This window comes from Heptranchias perlo, chromosome 8 (genome assembly GCF_035084215.1).
Source record: "Heptranchias perlo isolate sHepPer1 chromosome 8, sHepPer1.hap1, whole genome shotgun sequence".
NCBI lineage: Eukaryota > Metazoa > Chordata > Chondrichthyes > Hexanchiformes > Hexanchidae > Heptranchias > Heptranchias perlo.
In genome coordinates this window covers 14,901,245-14,922,418 of record NC_090332.1, presented here as the reverse complement: position 1 = coordinate 14,922,418, position 21,174 = coordinate 14,901,245, and the positions used below count along the sequence as shown (strand labels likewise).

General features: G+C 40.3%; 1 protein-coding gene across 4 annotated transcripts; it reads right to left on the bottom strand.

The window, feature by feature from the left end:
* Positions 1 to 253: 253 nt before the first annotated feature.
* Positions 254 to 19,191, bottom strand: lgals8a (galectin 8a). 4 transcript variants are annotated; one of them, XM_067988722.1, is made up of 10 exons: positions 19,056 to 19,191; positions 13,814 to 13,902; positions 12,292 to 12,502; positions 9,741 to 9,860; positions 6,677 to 6,733; positions 6,568 to 6,594; positions 5,041 to 5,129; positions 4,056 to 4,221; positions 2,986 to 3,131; positions 254 to 2,895 (listed from the first exon to the last, which is right to left on the bottom strand). In XM_067988722.1, coding segments are annotated over exons 1-10 (933 nt in total). In that variant the 5' UTR covers positions 19,083 to 19,191; the 3' UTR covers positions 254 to 2,894. The 4 variants fall into 4 exon arrangements, with proteins under 4 accessions (XP_067844823.1, XP_067844824.1, XP_067844822.1 ...); XM_067988723.1 differs by adding an exon at positions 15,257 to 15,489 and having other exon boundaries at positions 254 to 3,131; positions 19,056 to 19,183; XM_067988721.1 differs by having other exon boundaries at positions 254 to 3,131.
* Between the last annotated feature and the right edge of the window lie 1,983 nt (positions 19,192 to 21,174).

Below are 21,174 nucleotides of genomic sequence, written 5' to 3'. Positions count from 1 at the left end.
TTTGCCATTTCAATGGCCTCATAAAATGGAAAACATTCTGAAATACTCAAGTAGAATTATTGTTGTGGTCACTCTCTGACTGAACTTTACTGAATAAAAGCAGATCATGTTCACATCGGAAGCTCCTGCCTGGCTCCATTTAAGCCAAGAAACTACTGCCATTGTGCATTACCTGCATCAGCACTTGATCCAGACTTTTAAGCTTCTGGAAATGGAATCTTAGCTAAACTACACAAGATAAATTTCAACAAAGAATGGTTAAAATAAGAACTTTATTTTTTTTCAAAAAAAAACATTAGATTTTCAGAAAATACCCTATCATTTCTCAGCTTTGTCTATTAATATAAATTGAATATATACAAAGTACAAAAGCCAAGTATCACTACAAGTGTTAACTTACAGTATGAAAGGGCAGATGCAGAAATGGGCTTTTCCAAATTTCAGCTGGTCCCAACAAAATAAGTGGTGCAAACAGGGTTTGTGCAGGCTTCGAGGCAGGTCAATGGCCTAACAGCAAAATTAAAATTCACATGCTACAATGTTTTTATTTTAAAAATGATAAACAACATGGAATCCACAGAGAAGATCCAATACACTTTGCACTTGATTAGATCATCAATCCTGTTTGTAATGAAGTTCCTCCCACTCAGTTATCAAGTGCATGATCATTTAGCCATGAGAAACAAAATACATAGAAAAGTGGAATGTGCAGCAACAGCACCTAGATGCTTGATTTGGTTAGCACATTCTTGCCATCAAAGACAAGTGGGTCTAGCCCATCTCCACTAACGTTACTTCCAATTCAAACAATAGGGCAGGTTCTCTTTCACTGTGCTCATCCAGATTCAAAATGCAAGCTTCAATTTTGTAGTTCATTACACAAGTGTTGGAGACTACAAGTCTACTTGGTAAAGCCCAGGTTCAGATCAGGCTTGCAACCAGAAAGATTAGCGAACTTCAAATCATTCTCAGGTTTACTTCTTGCCTCTTTTTTCCCCCCTTTAACCAAGTCAACATCACAGTGGGATAAACAAGTTTGAGTAAAGAGAGTTCAGCTGTTCTGTTTAAACAACAATTTGTTATTTCAATTCTTGTCAATTTAAACAACAGCTTGTGAAAATCTCAGATCAACAATACAGTACTGTCTGGACCAAATTTTCTTGGCCACAGATTGAGTTTGTTGACAAAAATAACAGAAGTAACCCAAAAAAATGATTTCACTCCTTCAGTGTAAATACAATGAGAAAGATTTAAATACATTGTGTTCTGCTCAAGAACATGTGAGTATTGCTTAATACAGTCCTTTTAAAAACCATTCCTGTAAGCATGCAATGTTAAAGACCAAGATAATCTGCATTCTTCGTATTTCCTAATTTAAGTAAGTTAAAAGCTGTAATGTCCCACAAGTTTGGCAACAATACTGAAAAAATCAATCCAAGCCATTAAAGTCAGGCCCAAGGTGCTAAAATTGATTTTTTTAAAGTCAATGCTGTTTATGTTAGCAATTTGACTATGTACATTACATTTTTGTTTTAATCACTAAACATGACTTGACAAAATAAAGTGCTACAGAAACCTCAGTCGTATTTTCCAAGAGAGACCGTCAAGCTTTTTAGTTCAATACTTAATCTGTTAACAGCCATTATTAATTAAAACAAAAACTTAAATTTGCATTACAGTATTTATGACAGTGAAGCAGCTCAAACTGCTGCGAGATCTATTTTACACTGCTGGCTCCTGCCATTTACAGAGCCAGCTACCAACTGCACAGAATACCAAACTGCATTTCAAGGTACTGTGTCCAGTTCTAGTCACAGAGGCACAAGGGAGACACTTAAGCACTGGAAGCAGTGCAGAGAAGAGCATCAAGGCTGATCCTTAGTGCTAAAGGTCAGAGTTATAAGGAAAGACTGGGGAAACTTGGGCTTTTCAGCTTTGAAAGGGAGGCATCAGAGGTGATCTTAGGAGATACACAAGTTAGTAAAGAGCGTGGAAAATTATAATTCTGGAAAAGTATATTAAATTGCGATAGAGGTTCAAACTAATAAAATGCAGGGCTGATATCAGGAAGTTCTTAGTCCCTCACAAAAAGTGAACACCACATCAAATTGACTCCCAGATAAAGTAGAAGAGGTGTAAACCTTGGAATCATTTAAGACATAACTGTACTACAATGGGGTTACTTAACAGCCTTTCAGAGGGATGAACAGCTTTCCTCATCAGTAATGATCTTGTGTACAGAATGCTAGAGCAATTTGTGAAACAGGTTCTTAATCGTACCTAGAAAACCAAAATATTTCTTTTTTTCAGCCTGCTTACTGGAGTTTCAAAACAGTTTTTGCAAGTAATACTTCTGAGCGTTTCACTTGTGGAGCACTGCAGCTTTAATTAAGCATTCGTGTAAGCACGGGTCAGTCAGATACAACATTCATAAATAAGAATTACAGACTTTGTCAAAATCTGTTCAAACAATACAGAATTATAATCCAGCATTGCAGAGCTTTTTCTGCTGAAAAAAGTTACAACAAAAGTGAAAAGTTTCAGTAACAGTCTAACTTTGTTTTGCAGATCAGATTTTATCCAGGTTTGGGAGATTAACAAAATATCTTAACACATTTTAAACCATTAAAAATGATTGAATTCCAAAGCACAATTTCTGACATTGAAACCCCTTCAGGGATTATATATTTTGGAAGTGTTATGTTGGGGTGGAGGAGGGAAGGGAAGTTCTATGGAAATAATGCAATCTTCAAAATCCTATTTTCTTGAGTAGTACGTGATTTAAGTGAACTCAATAAAGCAATTACAAAAACAATAGCCAGACATAGATCTTCAAACATCATGTAACAATCCCCAAGAAACCATTTTTCTTCTTGATTTGATCACGTACTCTTTCTATAATTAGAAATAGAATTTGAAAGGTTACACACCCAGTACCAGCCGTGCATAGATGTTAATTTTGGCCTGCAGCTTCCCTCCACCTACCAAGTCTGTACATCCAACAACCGGATATCTCCTTCCACCTCTAACATATCAATTTTACTCAAGTTTGTAAACCGGTGTTTATATTCCAGTAAGTGCTCTCCATTAACAGCAATCTTGAAGCAGTCAGCACCGCAATAAATGATAACCTGAAACACAAATAGAAAGTGTTAAAAGAGTACAAAAAACTGTATTAAAAAAATGCAAACCCATTGATTCAGTTCCTGTTTGCCACTATAAGACAAAGTAATTGTAAACAATTTTACAACACCAAGTTATAGTCCAGCAATTTTATTTTAAATTCACAAGCTTTCGGAGATTTCCTCCTTCCTCAGGCAAACATTTGCCTGAGGAAGGAGGAAATCTCCGAAAGCTTGTGAATTTAAAATAAAATTGCTGGACTATAACTTGGTGTTGTAAAATTGTTTACAATTGTCAACCCCAGTCCATCACCGGCATCTCCACATAAGACAAAGTAACTTGAAGATAAACTGAGATTGCCTTATATAAAGTTAAGACACAACCCCTCTCCCTGGACATCATCTAATCTTCTTGATTAGGTTAGGGTCACTACTACTAATTTGGCACTAACATGGTGATTCACAGACAGCAGATGAGCTCTCAAACACACTTTAGCCAAGGGCTAGTTAACAACTTTTTTTCATGTTTTCTCCCTTACAATTATTTAAATTATCAGAGCCCAAAGAAAATTTGGCAACCCAGTAAAATCTTACAGCTAGTGCTACTCCACTGTGGGCCAGGTTGGTTTTAACTTAAGCAAATGTATAAATACTTTCTTTGTCTAACTCAGGACACTGAGCTCAAACAGAAGCATTTGATAAATCTACATTTACTATTCCAAGGCTTCTGTATAAACAGTTGCTCTTTACACTTTGCTGCATTGTGATCAAAGGATAAAAGTCAACCTATCTACACTTAACATTTACAGCCACTTTTTGAAATAAAAAAACATTTAAGGTCACTAATAATAAAAACTATAAAGGTTGAGTAATGCTATTAGTATGAAGACCTTCTCAAAGGTCTCCGATTCACATTTGGACTACACAATGTACCTCAAAATATGCCTCTGGGTTAAATGGAAAATAATCTATTTTCTTCTCCTCTTCACCCCAGCTTTGATAGAGAAATGAGTTTCGAACAAAAGTTTTCTCTTTTAAACGAGGTGTCAGGTGCAATGGAAGGTCAGTGGAATCACTCACACGAAGATTAATGACAAACCTGAAAGAAATTTACGTTATATTTTTTACTCTTCAGGATTTACTTCTATTGTAAGTCCGCTGGGTTAAGAAACAATACAAATTAACCAATGGACTCAAAATTACGATCAGTTTAACTCAGGGAAAAAGAGCTGCAACAAGACTGCCATCTTACAGAAAAACCCCACGATCAAGACCCTATGACAAAGGGTCCATCCGAAACAGCGGATAAAGGAAGAAGAAATTTATCACCTTAATTTAGGGTATTTAAAAAGCTATTTCCCTTAATTCTGAAATGTAGTTTTAAAACTATAGGACATGAAGCAGTTGAAGTTCTGTATGAATGTCATAACTTAAAATTTTAAAATCAAGCCCTCTTAGTGCAAAGTGTAGGGAGACGATATGTAAAATATGTAACAAAGGTAGTATTTGGGCAACCTGCCCCAGACGTCATTCCTGTGCCACAAGTGTGGTACGTGCGACTATCTGCTTTCACGACAGCTGCCCTATGTCCCACCCTGTGGCACCAAGAGTTGGTGCCACAATACAATGCACCACAACTGTATTTTTGTAACTTGATTTGACATTTCACAATCTCTAGTTAAGCTCCTCCCAAAGTCCAACATCAATTCCTGACTCGGTTCTCTCATTATTTATTACAAGCACCATCTAACTGAGTTATGTTGCTGCTTTAATAGAGGGCTGCTCATCGTGTTTCTTGGGTGTTATGGCAGATAGACAGAATGTCGCTTGGACGATTATATGACCACGACTCAAATTTTATGAGCGTAGTTTCACTGCAAAACGCGTAGATTGTAACAGAACTTCAATATTAAATTACCTGTCTGGATTCTTATCAACTTTGCCTTGTACGGTGATTATCCGACCAGGGCTTAATCCATCCTTGATTTTACCCATATAAGGGACAACCTAAAAACAAAAAGATCTTCCAACTATTAAAAACCTGGAACAATTAATATTTAGATTACAACCTACGCTTTCCAGCCCCATTCCACCTGCCCATTCTGGCCAGAAATGTGCTCGACAATATGCACTGCCACGACCTCACCTTCCCTGTTTTTCAAAAGGCTGGCCCTGGCAGCTTGAAGTGTATCCGCGCATGTTCCCCAGTAGCAGTGTCCGCCCACGAGTTGTATTTCCCAACATTTTTCTAATTGAACATGGGCTTCCTACTATGCCCGAGCATCTACTGCTCAAAGTTTGGCAGAGGGAACTCAGTGATTCAATGGAAAAGGTACCTGTGCATGTGCTCCCAGAACACAGCCATGCACAGCACCCCCATCCGCCTCCTTCCCACTCCCCCATCCGCCTCCTTCCCAACCCCCCCCCCCCCCCCCCAATCCGCCTCCCTCCCCTCCCTCCTCACCAGGCAGCCTGGCTCCCATGTGCAAATGACTCCAGCTCAAGAAACACAACCAGTGTTAGAAGGTATTTTCAGGGCAGTCGGAGGTGCCACCTGGCTGAAGATGCTCCATTGCAACACCTAGGCCTACAAGTCAATATGAATTTGGTTCAACCTTGGCAAAAAAATCACAGTATTTGATGATATTACTGCAATATGAAAGCCACTCAAGTCACAGCTGAAAGTGACAGTTCAATCATTATACAAAAAGGTACAGTACCTGATTTATGGCACTGTCCACGCACCAAAAGAACTTTGCCTACAGTTCTACAGCTGTGCAACACTTTAGAATGTTTCTACGATGGAACAACCTGCTTCAGATCTCCCCTGTTCATCACTGGTAATTTCTGACAGACAAGCTGCTCTTTCTCAACCCCTCGTCCCTCCTCCCCTCGGTAGTTTCCCCCAACAGCAGCAGTAACACTGCAAGAAATAAAGGAAAACCGAAGGGAGGACAAGGAAAAATAGGGGAAGTGAAAGGAGAGGGGAAAACAAAGAGCATACAAGGAAAAATCATACGTAAGGGCAGTGGGGAACACTAAACACACCAAAAAAGTGAAAGGAGTGGGAGGAAAGGAGATCTGCTATTGAGAAATACAATCTTTGCAGACTTATGTTATGCTGTCTGGTCTGCTTGAATATTGCAGTATTTAAATGTTTCTTTCCATTGCTTTACCAATTAACAACTGGGGAGGCATCATGGTTTTTCTCAGCAGGTAGGAAAGGAGTGGATTGGAAACATGCTGTTACAAAGTTTCATAACCGCTGAACTAAAGCACCAAGCATCTAGGTCAATCATTTTCACATCGTTCACCTGACGAAGGAGGAAGCCTCCGAAAGCTTGTGAATTTAAAATAAAATTGCTGGACTATAACTTGGTGTTGTAAAATTGTTTACAATCATTTTCCAAAAAGAGGCCCAACAAACAAATGATTATACACTTACCAATGGAGTCTTGATAGATTTTGTTTGCTGCAATACAAACAAGAAGTCAAGTTGTAATAACTTGAAGGCAGAAGAAAGACACTTCAAAAGGACAATTGCTCAGACTTACAGTCCCATTCGCATCAATCTTCTTCATTGGTAGGTTAGAATATGGGTTATCCTGCTCCTAAAGACAAGAGTTGGGACAGAAGATTTTATTGCACTATATGGCTTTTAGGTGTAACAGTTACAGTACATTAAGTGTACTGAGCATCTTCAGTAATGAGATCCTATATCCTGGATCCCAAAGTTTAGAGGTAAATACTAATACAATTGGTGTGACCTCAGGAACAGTACGCAACCACTCTCCCCCCCCCCCCCCCCCCACCATAGGCACTGTCAACATGGAGGTGGACCACATTATCAAATATCAGACAGCTGCTTTTCTCTACATTCTCTGCTCAAAAGGGCAAAGACTAATAGTTATCCCCCTCTAAATATAGCAAGTTTAAATTAGCTGAAAATACTAGATTACAAATCTGTTGGAGCCACAACAACTTGCATTTACATAGTGCATTTAACGTAGTAAAACATCCCAAAGCACGTCACAAGAGTGTCATCAAACAAAATTTGCACCGAGTCACATAAGGAGACATTAGGTCAGGTGACTAAAAGCTTGGTCAAAGAGGCAGGTTTTAAAGAGCGTCTTAAAAGAGGAGAGATAGAGGGGTTTAGGGAGGGAATTCCAGAGCTTAGGGACTAGGCAGCTGAAGGCACGACTGCCAATGGTGGAGCGATGAAAATAGGGGATGTGCAAGAGGCAAGAATTGAAGGAGCACAGAGGTCTTGGAGGGTTGTAGGGCTGGAGGAGATAGGAAGGGGCAAGACCATGGAGGGATTTGAAGACAAGGATGAGAATTTTAAAACCTAGGCGTTGCTGGACCGGGAGCCAATGTAGTCAGCGAGCACAGGGGTGATGGGTGAACGGAACTTGGTGCAAGTCAGGATACGGGCAGCAAAGTTTTGGATGAGGTCAAGTTTATGGAGGGTGCAAAGTAGGACATAGGCCAGGAGAGCATTAGGATAGTCCAGTCTAAATATAACAAAGGCATGGTTGAGGGTTTCAGCAGGAGATGAGCTGAGGCAGGGGCGGAGGCGGGTGATGTTACGGAGGTGGAAGTAGATGGTCTTGATGATGGAGAGGAAATGGGGTCGGAAGCTCATCTCAAGGTCAAATAGGATGCCGCGGCTGCAAACGGTCTGGTTCAGCATCAGACAGTGGCCAGGGTGAGGGATGGAGTCAATGGCTAGGGAACGGAGTTTGTGGCGGGGACTAAAGACAATTCTTCCCAACATTCCCACATTTAAACACACTACACACAGTTCCTATCAGCTCAAATCTGCATAAAAACCCTGATGAATTTAGACATTAGCAGGAATACTGGTGAATGTTCCAATTCCTAATCCAAAAGCACTGAAGCCAACTGTAGCTACTCAAAGCACCACTCTAGTCAAGATCAGCAAACTCAGCATCGAACCTAGAACTTTTCAGGTCTAAATGGCCCAGCTATTCATCGTCTTAACCAATTTAATCATTAGGGGAACAGAAGATTTTTTTACCCCCCCAATTGTTAAAAATATATTGCTTATTTAAAAAAAAGTTCCAAATTGCATTATTATAAAGTTAATTCTAAACCATTTCCATACTCCAACCATGGATTCATACAATGTTATTACTGACCACCAGCACAGGAATATTGACAACACTTTAAAATCCAGCCCTGGGTTTTATGCCCTTTGTCCTCCAAATCCTCTCTAGTGTTCTCAGCACGAGTATGATAGCATTGCAACTAAATCATATGCAAATGCTGCAAGTCACATCAACAAAAGGCAAATCTTCCAATTTAAAAAAAAATTAAGCAAGGTAAATGAAAATTTGTTTCCTGTTGTATAAACAGAACCCCACACAGAACTGGCATTATGTGGTCAGGTCCACATTTAAAATAGGGAAGAGTATCATACATACACCAATAAATTGTCCTCTATCTACATACATTTTTTTAGCATGCACAGTATTTGCTGCAATACATTTATCCCTGGAATTTAGCGTGATCATTCTGTACTAGTACAATATTGATCTGACAAAAGGAAGGTAAATGTTTTGCCAATGGAACTCTAGAATCCTCTCGTTAGGCTGTCTTTAAAGTTTGCCGGCAATCTAAGAACAATTTTATGCAACATGGAGCGAGTTCAAGCCTATGCTTGAATATTGAAGTTCCATTAAGTTTATGAAACACTAGCTTCAATCTTGCAGTTTGACATCTGATCTGCAGCTAAATTAGAGTCCTATAGCTCACTCACGGCTGTTACTTTATATGTACTTAACAACCCTACCTAGTTAGTGGATGTACTGTGTAAGTTAGACATTAAAACATTATAGCAGTAATGTCAAAAGTTCAGACCTTTGTCAATCTACTAAACATGATATTTATTGGGAGACATGTAGCTTTCACCCTTAAATATTAAATGAAGCAATACTTAGCAGTCAGTTGAATTAAAATTCAACAAAATCATACACTAAAATTCTTTAGTGCCAAGATGCATCACAAGAAGGCACAGTAAAAAAAAATTCTACTTACAAGAAATGCAAGTAGCTTAACTTAGTAATACTGGTTAGTAGCCAAATATTACTTTGGACCAGTCAAGGCACTTATGCATTCACACTGATTTATGTTGCTCTATGCTGGTATTGCAACATAAAAGAGTGACATTATCCAAGATTAATGCTGACAGGATTCAAGATCTGTTTCAGGAATTTTCTACTGAAGTCAAAGCAGGAAGTTCAGCATCCGATTGCTACAGGACCGCACCTGAAGTGCGCACCGAACAGGACCGGGCATTGCAGTGATGCTTGGAACCTAGTTAAACAGGTCACCAACGTTCACCAACCAGACTTACAAACGAAGATTGGTCACTTATGAGAGGCACTGGAGGCATGGCAGCATCCATGGACCAATAGCCCAGCCGGAGTCACCACATTGAGAAGTAAGGGGGGCAAAGTAAAAAAAAAAAATCAAGAGGGAAATAGGACCTGGAATAATTTCATGACATTTGTTTCGAGAAGACAATTCTGAACTCCAATTATAGCCTTAAAATCAATGTTATTATACATTGCATAGTTACTTCTTACTTACAGAGCTGCCAAAGAAGCCAATTGTTTGAATTTGGACTACACCAGAGATTCCAAGTGTGTCAACTCTACCCACACTTATTCTATGCTGGTAGTCCAGGAAATGTTTTCCATTAACTGCAACCTAGTGGATAAATATATATTTACAGAGCAGTTAGTGTAGGTTAACTACAGTGGAGGGTTACATTGTCCTAATAAACAAAAGTATCACAGAAACAGGCCATTCAGCCCAATTAGTCAGTGTCAGCGCTAACCCTCTACACGAGTAAATTGTTTTGCTAGAGTAAATAAGGAGAAACTGTTTCCAGTGGCAGAAGGGTCGGTAACCAGAGGACACAGATTTAAGGTGATCGGCAAAAGAGCCAGAGGCGACACGAGGAAACATTTTTTTTTAAAACACAGTGAGTTGATATGATCTGGAATACGCTGCCTGAAAGGCTTGTGGAAGCAGATTCAATAGTGATTTTCAAAAGGGAATTACATAAATACTTGAAGGGAAAAAAACGTACAGGACTACAGTGAAAGAGCAGGGGAATGGGACTAATTGGATAGCTCTGTCAAAGAGCCGGCACAGGCACAATGGGCTGAATAGCCTCCTCCTGTGCTGTACCTACTATGATAATCACATTTACCTACCTTATTCCCATATCCCATCAATCCCTTTTCCTTCAACCACATATCCAATCTAATCTTGAATGTTAGCAAAGTGGATGAGGCAGAAACTAATGCTGCAAGTGAATTCTACATCCTCAACTCTTTTTTTTTTTAAAAAAAGCTTTTCCTCTTTGTTCTAAATCGCTTGAATTTAATCTTGTGTACAAAGTCCCTTAACTACTGGAAACAATCTGCTTCTATCTACCCTGTCATATTACCCCATTATCTGTTTTGTTCTAACAAAAAAGGACCCATTGCCAAGTCTTTCTTCGTATTTGTATTTCCTTATACCAAGCTGCAGCCTAGTGAATCTGTGTTGTACCCTCTCTAAAGCCTCAATACCTGAACATCGTACTCTAACTGAGGTCTCATGGTTATATATAGGCTCATCATTACTTCTTCACTTTTATAGTCTATACCTAGTGATAAAACCTGGAATATAATTTGATATATTTTTAAAAAACATATCATTATCAATCTAAAGTGCTGGCTTTAATGTCCCAAATGTCTCTGCTCTTCCACAGCATGGAGCCTACTTCCAGAGTATAATTACTACGGTTATTCTTTTTTAAACCAAAGATTAAAAGATTACAGTTGATTAAATTTTTGCCTGGATATTCACACCAAACCAAGAACATGCCAAAGATGGAAACTATTTCCTTTGTGACCTTGCATCCAGAAAAAAAGGGAATGGATTCTGTATATCATCTCTACAATTACAGTATGGCATATTGCACTCTGATGATACACTAAACTATCTGAATCCATCATTGATACTTTCACTACCTAATGAGGCAGAGTGCTATTTTCAAGTACATCAGAGGAAAAGAAAAAGATAGGACTGCTGACTTTCCAAAAGGGTATTATTACAGAAGATGGGGACATAGCTGGAAAAATTGAATGAGTTCTTTAGTTCTGTATTTACAAGGGAACAGGACAGTCACAGAAATTGTTAGCAAACTGAATTTTTTTTAATAAAGTGTTTCCTTGTAGAATAGGCCAAAGAATTGTCTTTAGGTGGACTGAAAGACTTAGCATTCTTGTTTCAGTTCCACTACCAAGCATTGCACACAGAAAGTTAGGTTAAAAAACAAGTTGGAGTTGATGCATTGCACCCAGTTTGACAGCTAAAATTGATGAGCTACAGTATATAATTATATAAAACATAGTTTTTGACTGGCAAGTGTGTCGAGCGGTTTGTTCAAGAAATGCTATTGCAATGCTACTTAAGACCAATAATAAAATTTGAGTGCAGACCTGTTTCACATCCCTACTGGCCAAAGTATTTTACATCTTTCGCAAGTTAAAAATAAAGTATAAATCACTCCATTCCCTCCTTCCCAATGCCTATAGGTATACAAACAGTTCAGACAACCATCCCTCCTCACCCACTTGATGCTTTCCACAGCAGTGTAAGCAAGATCTGATATTCAGCAGCGTGACTGAACATGCATTCCCATTTCAGCAATACTGACTGTTGGTTCCTCGTTGCTGCCTTTTGACAGTGAAACTAGTTGATCTCCTGTGGCACTGCTCAGTAGTCATGAGGGGGATGTCCAGTGAATCAGATAGATAGTGAGCATACTCACCAGCAAAACAAAAAACGCTACAGGGCCGATAGGGTTCAAGGTCAAGCACAAAAGCGTATCATGTCCAGTCTGCTGGAGATTGTGTGGGATCGGAGGAGAACATGCTACTTTTACGATGGCATTGCAGGTTATTGAAAAATGCAGAATAAATAAAACATTTGTATTAATTAGCACCGTATTACGTCAGAATATCTTAAAAGCATGTCACACAATTAATTAAGAGTGTATTGACTTATGTAGGAAAAATATTAAATCATGTTAAAGGGCCACACGAAGCCAAAGAATAAAGTAATTATGGAAAGTTTGCATTACCTTGAACCTGTCAACCATAATGAAGAAAATGATTTCAAATGGCTCTCCTTTCTTGAACGGCATCTCATATTTTATTTCTTCACGCCCCCATCTTTCCTTCTCCAGGGTATTACATACCACGGACCCAGATCTCCGGAAACGTGGATTAAAATGGAAGGCTATGTCTGCACGAGGATTTTCACTACTGCCGCACTGTAAATCCACTTGGAATCTGTACAAAAAGTTTCACTACCATCATTCAATAATGACACACATTCGTATTGAGGGAAGTTAATGTCACAATGTGAAAAGATCAAGTGCTAAAACGTCAGCTATTAATTTGTTTGAAAATGCTGCCACCATGGTCAGCCTTCTCTGCACTCTACTAAAATGTATGCATAAATTTGGGAAAAGCAATCAAAATAGAGATATATTAACAGCCTACTATCAGCTGCACACATCTAGACCATGTATGTTCCCTTAACACAACCAAAATTAAACTACTGCATAGGCACTTTGATCTCAAACTCTGCCATTAAACAGCGATACATTTTATAGAATAAAATTTGCTGCTATGAACAGGAAATGGCTGGGATGTTTGTAAATGTCCACAAGCAAACCGTATAAGAATGTTAAGACAATTCTACATCCTATTTCATCTTAAACTAAAGCCCACTTATCTCCAACTTTGTGTACAAAATCCCACCCTCATATAAATGCTGCCCAACCATTATAAATAAAATGTTTAAAAATATGTGTATAATAAAGGCTGATATTCTTAACCTTGTATAATAAACGATTTTTCAATTGCATTGTCACACTGTAGCATCTATATTCGGTAGCATGCACAATTTTCAACACATCACCATTTTAAAAAGGGAAAGTTCAGAAGCATACTGCTTATTATCCACAATCCTTTGTCATTTTCCATTATGCACAAGTAATCCCTACTCTGTGCTGGGTGGGATTTCTTACAATTAGTACAAGATAAAGTTAATGAGTTAAGCTGTCAGATTAAAAAAAAAGCCAGGTCAATCACATCAACTTTCTAAGCACACACCTTCCCCCTCCCCCCCCAAACTTAAACAAATCAAAAATCACTAAGTGCCAGATCTTCAATGGAAATGACTAACTGGTCACGATCGAGGGGTTCACTGCAACAGTACTTTTTCTGCTGTCAGCTGGCTGCATACAAAAGCCCAACCTTCAAAGTTACTTTTCAGTAACCAATTCGCATATTTCACTGATGTGTTCCAGAATGTAAATTTACCACTTCAACCAAACGTGAATGGGTGGCGATTAACCAGGAACTTTTGTCAGTAAAATCATCAACAGAAAGAATATCACCCCCAAAATGCTAAAGAGAGGATGGCTTAACAGAACGTGTGTGTCTGTGTTTCTTTAAAAAAATAACTGACTACTTCTTCTAGAATTGCAAACAGCATTCTCAGCAACTCTTGTTTACAAATGGACTTTACTGTATTATGCAGTTAAGAGCCATAAAATTTCCTTCCCAGTATAGATTTTCAGTCTGACGTTTTACCTGTCACTTTCTTTAGGCACTATTCCCTGTACTGCTATCATCTGCCCACGATGCAAACCACCAAAAATTGCTCCACTGTATGGTATAACCTAAAAGAGAAAACAACAATCAAGCTTAAAACATGAAAGCAATAACACCCTACAGACCAACAGTGTTTGCATTAGTTTAGTGTAACTCACCGTACCACTACAATGAGTTTCAAGTAATTGCTGTGTTATATTTTGAGTGTGAATTGAGTTTGTTTCATGAGCATGGCAGTGCTGAATGTCAATAAGCTGTAATAGAACAAATTACATACACTAAATATGTGCTGTACAATATTCTGGTCAGGCCACGTCTGCAGTAAGGTTCTGGTAGCTGCAACTTAAGGGGGCTGTCCAGGTCCTGGAGAAAGTGCAGAAGAGAGCAACAAAGTTGATCCTTAGTGTCAGAGGTAAGAGCCACAAGTATCAACTTGATAAGCTAGAGCTCTTTAGCCTTGAAAAAAAAGAGACCTTATAGGAGGTATATAAAAGATACTTAACAGGATAGAGAAAGTAAACCCAAAACAATAATTTCAGTTCATGCAGGGTAGCAGAACAAGGGGGCAAAGATTCAGGATTGTGAAGGACAAGTTAGGACAATCATCAGGAAATGTTTCTTGATACAGAGTGTGATCGATAACAGATTGAACTGGCAAGAAGATTGTTTGAAGTAAAGGCACTAGATGCATTTAAAAACTAGTGACAAGTATGACATTCTGAAAGAATTACAGCAAATAGTCAAAAGGTTTCTGGTCTTGTGACATATTAGAGAACATACTAGAGACTCACTCCCATTGTACCTTTCTGTATAGAAGTTATAACAAGCTATTACAAAGCGAATCTAAACATGGTCCTCAACAACTCTCCGCTACCATATTAAGTATTATCTTAGAACAAAGTGCAGTACGCCCCCAAAGTCAGCATACTGTAGTTGAACCTTATTCATTACTTTTATGCACAATTTTTAGTTATTTAGGTTTAAATAAAATATTGGCAAGACTAAGAATAAAGTCCCAATTGTAACACTGCCTACTCAGTGTGAACTGGGTGGGTGAGCAGTTAAAAATCGGGGCAGCGACTTACCCCCTCCTGTCTTCCCCCGGAATGTAATTTTAACCTGCTGTTTTTAAACAGGTGAGCGGGACACTGGCCTAAAGGCAGCAGGGTCCTGCTTTAAACACGCAGATAAGGCTCTGATGATGCTATCGAGGCCTGAATGCAATTTTAACCCCAGGCCGACGTGGGAAGGCAGTCGTCACTTCCCCGCAGGCCAACCTGGCAGCGTGGATCTGAGCCAGCAGTAATTTAAAAAACATTTTTTTTTTCCTTGGGGTCCAGGAGCAGGAGTGCTCCTCCAGGTCCCACAAGGAAACCTTGGGCCTCCCCCGATGCTCTCCCTACCCCTCTCCCAACCGCTTACCTAATTGCGAGGAACAGTTCCTTTCGGGCCCCGGTGGCAGACTCCTGCTGCCCAAAATCCTACTGGCCAGCTCGGGCTTCCCAATGGGTGCAAGTGGGAGACTCACAGCAGATATGCAGATGAGACCCAGGAGTTAAAATCTCCTGGGCCTCATGCTGGGAGGGTTTTAATCAGTCCGTTTGCCTCGGCCCCCGCCACGTGACTTCTGCCAGGAGTTAAAATCTAGGCTTAAGCTGTTGAGGCAAAAAATAAAGTGAAGTAGAAAAGCAATTTGCCCCCAGCCCTTTTGAACAGTAGCGAGACAGGTGAATTGTGTAGAAAAAATTTGATGAAAGAATCTGTGTAGACTGACAAGCATGGATTTCTTATTAAGTCCTTAAAATAGACAGATTCAGATTGAAACTGTTCAAGTCATTTATTTTTCTGTTTAAAAATGCAATGTTCTCCAGCTGCAAACAAAGTTAAATTTGTTACACCAAGTTCTTGTTTAGGATGAATTATAATTAATAAGCCTTCAAGCAGATTCACAATCAAACTATTCAGTGCTGTGGTTTTAGGGAAAAATGCTTCTTAAAAATATTAACATTTCCATTGACGAAAAAAGTAAAGAACTTGCATTTATATAGCGCCTTTCATGACCTCAGGACACCCCAAAGCGCTTTACAGCCAATGAAGTACTTTTGAAGTGTAGTCACTGTTGTAAAATAGGAAACACGGCCACCAGTCTGCACACATCAAGGTCCAACAAACAGCAATGAAATAAATGATCAGATTATCTGTTTTTAGGTGTTGGTTGAGGGATTAATATTGTCCAGGACACTGGGAGAAGTACCCTGCTCTTCTTCGAATAATGCCGTGGGATCATTTATGTCCACCAGAGGGGGCAGACAGCGCCTCGGTTTAACGTCTCATCCGAAAGACGGCACCTCCGACAGTGCAGCACTCCTTCGGTACTGCACTGGTGCCAGCCTAGATTATGTGCTCAAGTCTGCAGTACTGTGATGAAAACATTTTATGGATAGCAAAGTAATATCTTCTAGGGTAGATATTGATTTTAATCTCCTGAACACTCGAGGGTATTTCTAAAGCACATATTACCATACTGCAAACTGCAAAATAATACACAATAGGATATCAAATCAGAACTCCAAAATGTGAGGATTTAATTTTTGGTAATCGCTGAGTAACTGAATGCAAGATGATACATTAAAGATGAACTTTCTCCAATTTCTCTTATCCCTTCTCAAACCAAGCTCATGCTGGTTCACAAAGTAAATAGCACTGAATTGGTGCACATGCAGGCTTTCTCCCGTAGCCATTACAAAGTGGCCTGGATGGGGAGGAGAGATCCAAAGTGGCAGGTATCCACAAAATTGAAAATCTAAGAGGAGATATTGGCCCAGAAACTGTTCATGAAATAACAGCGAGGCTAACAGGGCTCACCGTTATTTCAGGGCAAATGGAAGAGCAAGTTTCGGAGAGCGCACATACACTGTCAAACGTGGAAATCCGGAAATGGCTCTGCCATTTGCCCTGCTTGTTTGAAAGCTTCACGTTAAAGATATCTCGCCAGCTGAATGAATGGACCAGCGTGGACTTGCTGCACTGCCCAGCTGGAAACTAACTAATCGCTCCATAAAAAAGGTACGCTGGGTTTTATTAGGTCTAAACTAACTTTTAATGGCATAGTAAGTAGTAATGACTGCCTCTCTGGCACTGAAAATTAACTTTTAAAAATGTGCAGTCTCATTCCTCCTGATATTAATTGTTGGGGACATTTAATAAAAATTAAAAATTAAAACATTTTTTCAAATTTATTCTTTCTGTCTCTTTTTACTTCGGCCTTTTAATCTTACCCTTTACTTCACTTTCTCTAACTAATTTTAATAGAGAACTTACTAACCTATCGGACACTTCCTGATTAACATAGAAACATAGAAAATAGGAGCAAGAGTAGGCCATTCAGCCCTTTGGGCCTGCTCCGCCATTCAAAATGATCATGGCTGATCGTCTAACTCAGTACCCTGTTCCCGCTTTTTCCCCATATCCCTTGATCCCCCAGCATTAAGAAATATATCTATCTCCTTCTTGAATACATCTAATGACTTAGCCTCCACTGCCTTCTGTGGTAGAGAATTCCACAGGTTCACCACCCTCAGTGAAGAAATTTCTCCTCATCTCGGTTCTAAATGGCATATCACGTATCCTGAGATTGTGATCCCTGGTTCTGGACTCCCCAGCCATCAGGAACATCCTCCCTGCATCTAGTCTGTCTAGTCCTGTTAGAATTTTATATGTTTCGATGAGATCACCTCTCATTCTTCTAAACTCGTGAATATAGGCCTAGTCGACCCAATCTCTCCTCATGCTTCAGTCCTGCCATCCCAGAAATCAGTCTGGTAAACCTTCGTTGCACTCCCTCCGTGGCAAGGACATCCTTCCTCAGATAAGGAGACCAAAACTGCACACAATACTCCACACGTGGCCTCACCAAGGCCCTGTATAACTGCAGTAAGACATCCCTGCTCCTGTACTCAAATCCTCTTGCAATGAAGGCCAACATACCATTCGCCTTCCAAACTGCTTGCTGCACCTGAATGCTCGCTTTCAGCGACTGGTGTACAAGGACACCCAGGTCTCGTTGCACCTCCCCTTTTCCCAATCTATCACCATTCAGATAATAATCTGCCTTTCTGTTTTTACAACCAAAGTGCCAAAGTGGATAACCTCACATTTATCCAGTTTTACTGCATCTGCCATGTTCTTGCCCACTCACCCAACCTGTCTAAATCACATTGGAGCCTCTTTGCATCCTCCTCACAGCTCACATTCCACCCCAGCTTTGTGTCGTCGGCAAACTTGGAAATATTACATTTGGTTCCCTCATCCAAATCATTGATATATATTGTGAATAGCTCGGGCCCAAGCACTAATCCCTGCGGTACCCCACTAGTCACAGCCTGCCACCCGGAAAAAGACCCGTTTATTCCTACTCTGATAGATTCTGACCGCACAGCTGGTCATTGATGCTTCCAGCTGATTGACTGAAACAGAGCGATCCTATCCTTCTCTCACAGCTCTCAGAAGCCTGGGAACGACTGTTTCACTTCTTGCAGGTCTCAATTAAAGCAAGTTGGCGCCCAGAAACCCACGAGAAGTTAGCGGGCGAGTTAGTTACTTACAAGCAGCAGGTGACGTTGGCTCATCGCTCAGCGCAATTTCTGGGCCATTATATTTTCCCCCCTCAGCAAAAGCTCAGAGATGTGTTTTGCACAAACTCCACTCGCCTCTCTTCTTTTCCTGAAATGGTCCAGGTAATGGCATGGAAGCCAAAACTATTTTTTAAAAAAACTAGCCAGAAGTTGAGATGGAGGGAAAAAATCATTGGTTTCTATGGAAGGATAAGCTGGATAGCTAAATGACCTGCCTCATCCATACTTATTTCTAGGGTATGGTGCTGATAGTTGTAGTTTGGACAATTACGTAAGGAAACAACAAAGGCCAAAAAGTTAACGTTACTACCAACACTCAGCACGGAATAAGCTTGAAGGGGAACAATAACTCAGTTCCTCTTATTGGCCTACAGAAGACTAATGCTGACAGCTACTATAGAAAAATGGCTGTACTATAAGAAGGACGTCGGAGATTTAGAGGCTACAAGAGCCTCTTTAAGGGGGTTGGCCGAATAGCTATAGACATGGGTACTGTTAACCTTTGCGCAGAGAGAATCATTCCTCTTCATGGGGAGGTTCATACAACGCAGGTTGCCTCTCCCACACACATCACACGGAGTCCTTACCGGGTTAAATATCGTCGGATTAGACATCTGAGAGACTTGTCCACGGGTGCTAGTCAACACAGAAACAAAAACAACAACTCCCTCCGCACCCACTCTGCAGCACAGACTGGCCTTCCGTGTAGCGTCACTCGTATCGAACGCCCAGGGTGTAACAATGTCTCAATCGCCCAATGGGAGGCCGGAGCGGGAGTGATCGGCAGATGGGAATTGTCTGGTTCGGTGATTGACAAGAGGCTTTCACCACGGCCTGGTGAATTAACATCAACAACTCGCATTTATAGAGTCGGAAAATATCCCACAAGCTAAATAGACGCCAAGCCAAAGAAGATTGTTCTCCTTAGAGCAGAGAAGGTGATTTAATAGAGGTGTTCAAAATCATGAAGGATTTTGATTGAGGAAATAAAGGGAAACTGTTTCCAGTGGTAGAAGGGTCTGTAACCAGAGGACTCAGGTTTAAGGTATTTGGCAAAAGAGCCAGAGGTGCGATCAGGTGATTTTTTTTTTTAACCCGGTGAGTTATTATGCAGGATGGGGAAAGAGCTGGGGAATGGGACTAAGTGGATGGCTCTTTCAAAGAGCCTGCACAGGCACGATGGGCCGAATGGCCACCTTCTGTGCTGTAAGATTCTATGATTCTACAAGCAGATATTAGACAGTGTGACAAAAAGCTTGGTCAGAGGTGAGTTTTAAGGAGGGTATTAAAGGAGGTGGAGAGGCAAAGGGGTTTAGGGAGGGAATTCCAGAACATGGAGCCCAGACAGCTGATGGTGAGGCCCTAATGGTGAGGTGAAGGGAGGGAAGCACAAGAGGCCAAAGTTGGAGGAATGGAGAGTTCTGGGAGGACTAGAGGAGGTTATAGAGATTGGTTGGGGTGAGGCCGCAAAGGGATTTAAGCCTGAGGATGAAAATTTTAAATTGGAAGGTTTGGTAGACTGGGAGCCAATGTAGGTCAGTAAGTACAGGAGTGACTGTAGGTCAGTAAGTACAGGAGCTAATGACTGTCACAGAAAACTAAATACTACAGAAAGCCTAGAGGAGTATAGAAAGTACAGGGATGATGTAAAAAAGAAAATAAGGAAAATAAAGAGACGGCATGAAAAATATTAGCTGGTAAGATTAAAGAAAACCCAAAGATGTTTTATCAGTACATTAAGAACAAGAGGATAGCTAAGGATAGCTAGGACCTATCAGGGATGATCAGGGTAACTTGTGTGTAGAAGCAGAGGATGTGGGTAGGATTTTAAATGAATATTTTGACTCTGTATTCACAAAGGAAAGGGATGATCCGGATGTAGTAGTTAAAGAGGAGAGGTGTGAAATATTGGATACGGTAAACATAACGAGAGAGGAAGTACTAGAGGGACTGGAATCCTTGAAAGTTGATAAATCACCAGGGCCGGATGGATTGTTTCCTAGGCTATTGAAGGAAGCCAGGGAGGAAATAGCGGATGCTCTGAGGATCATTTTCCAATCCTCACTAGTTACAGAGGAGGTACCGGAGGACTGGAAAACTGCAAATGTAGTACCATTGTTTAAAAAGGGTACAAGGGAAAGGCTGAACAATTATAGGCCGGTCAGTCTTACCTCAGTGGTGGGCAAACTATTAGAATCAATACTGAGAGATAGGATAAACTGTCACTTGGAAAGGCATGGTTTAATCAGGGATAGTCAGCATGGATTTGTTCAGGGAAGGTCATGCCGTATAAATCTGATTGAATTCTTTGAGGAAATGACAAGGAGGACTGATTAGGGTAGTGCAGTGGATGTTGTCTACATGGATTTTAGTAAGACATTTGACAAGGTCCCACATGGCAGACTGTCAGAAAGGTAAAAGCCCATGGGATACAGGGAAATGTGGCGAATTGGATCCAAAATTGGCTCAGTAACAGGAAACAAAGGGTAAAAGTCGATGGATGTCTTTGCGAATGGAAATCCGTTTCCAGTGGTGTGCCACAGGACTCAGTGTTGGGTCCCTTGCTGTTTGTGGTACATATTAATGATTTGGGCATGATTGGCAAATTTGCAGACAACACAAAAATTGGCCGTATAGTTGACAGCAAAGAGGATAGCTGTAGACTCCAAAAAGATATCAATGGGTTGGTGGAGTGGGCGGAAAAGT

What these genes read in the sequence shown, in the direction of transcription:
- lgals8a (XM_067988721.1), bottom strand. Translation starts at nt 19,082, where the DNA reads ATGTCTAATCCGACGATATTTAACCCG. An exon ending in TTATGGTTGACAGGTTCAAG is followed by an intron (nt 9,861 to 12,291) that starts GTAATGCAAACT and finishes TTTATCCACTAG; the next exon opens with GTTGCAGTTAATGGAAAACA. An exon ending in TTGGCTTCTTTGGCAGCTCT is followed by an intron (nt 6,734 to 9,740) that starts GTAAGTAAGAAG and finishes TCTTGTCTTTAG; the next exon opens with GAGCAGGATAACCCATATTC.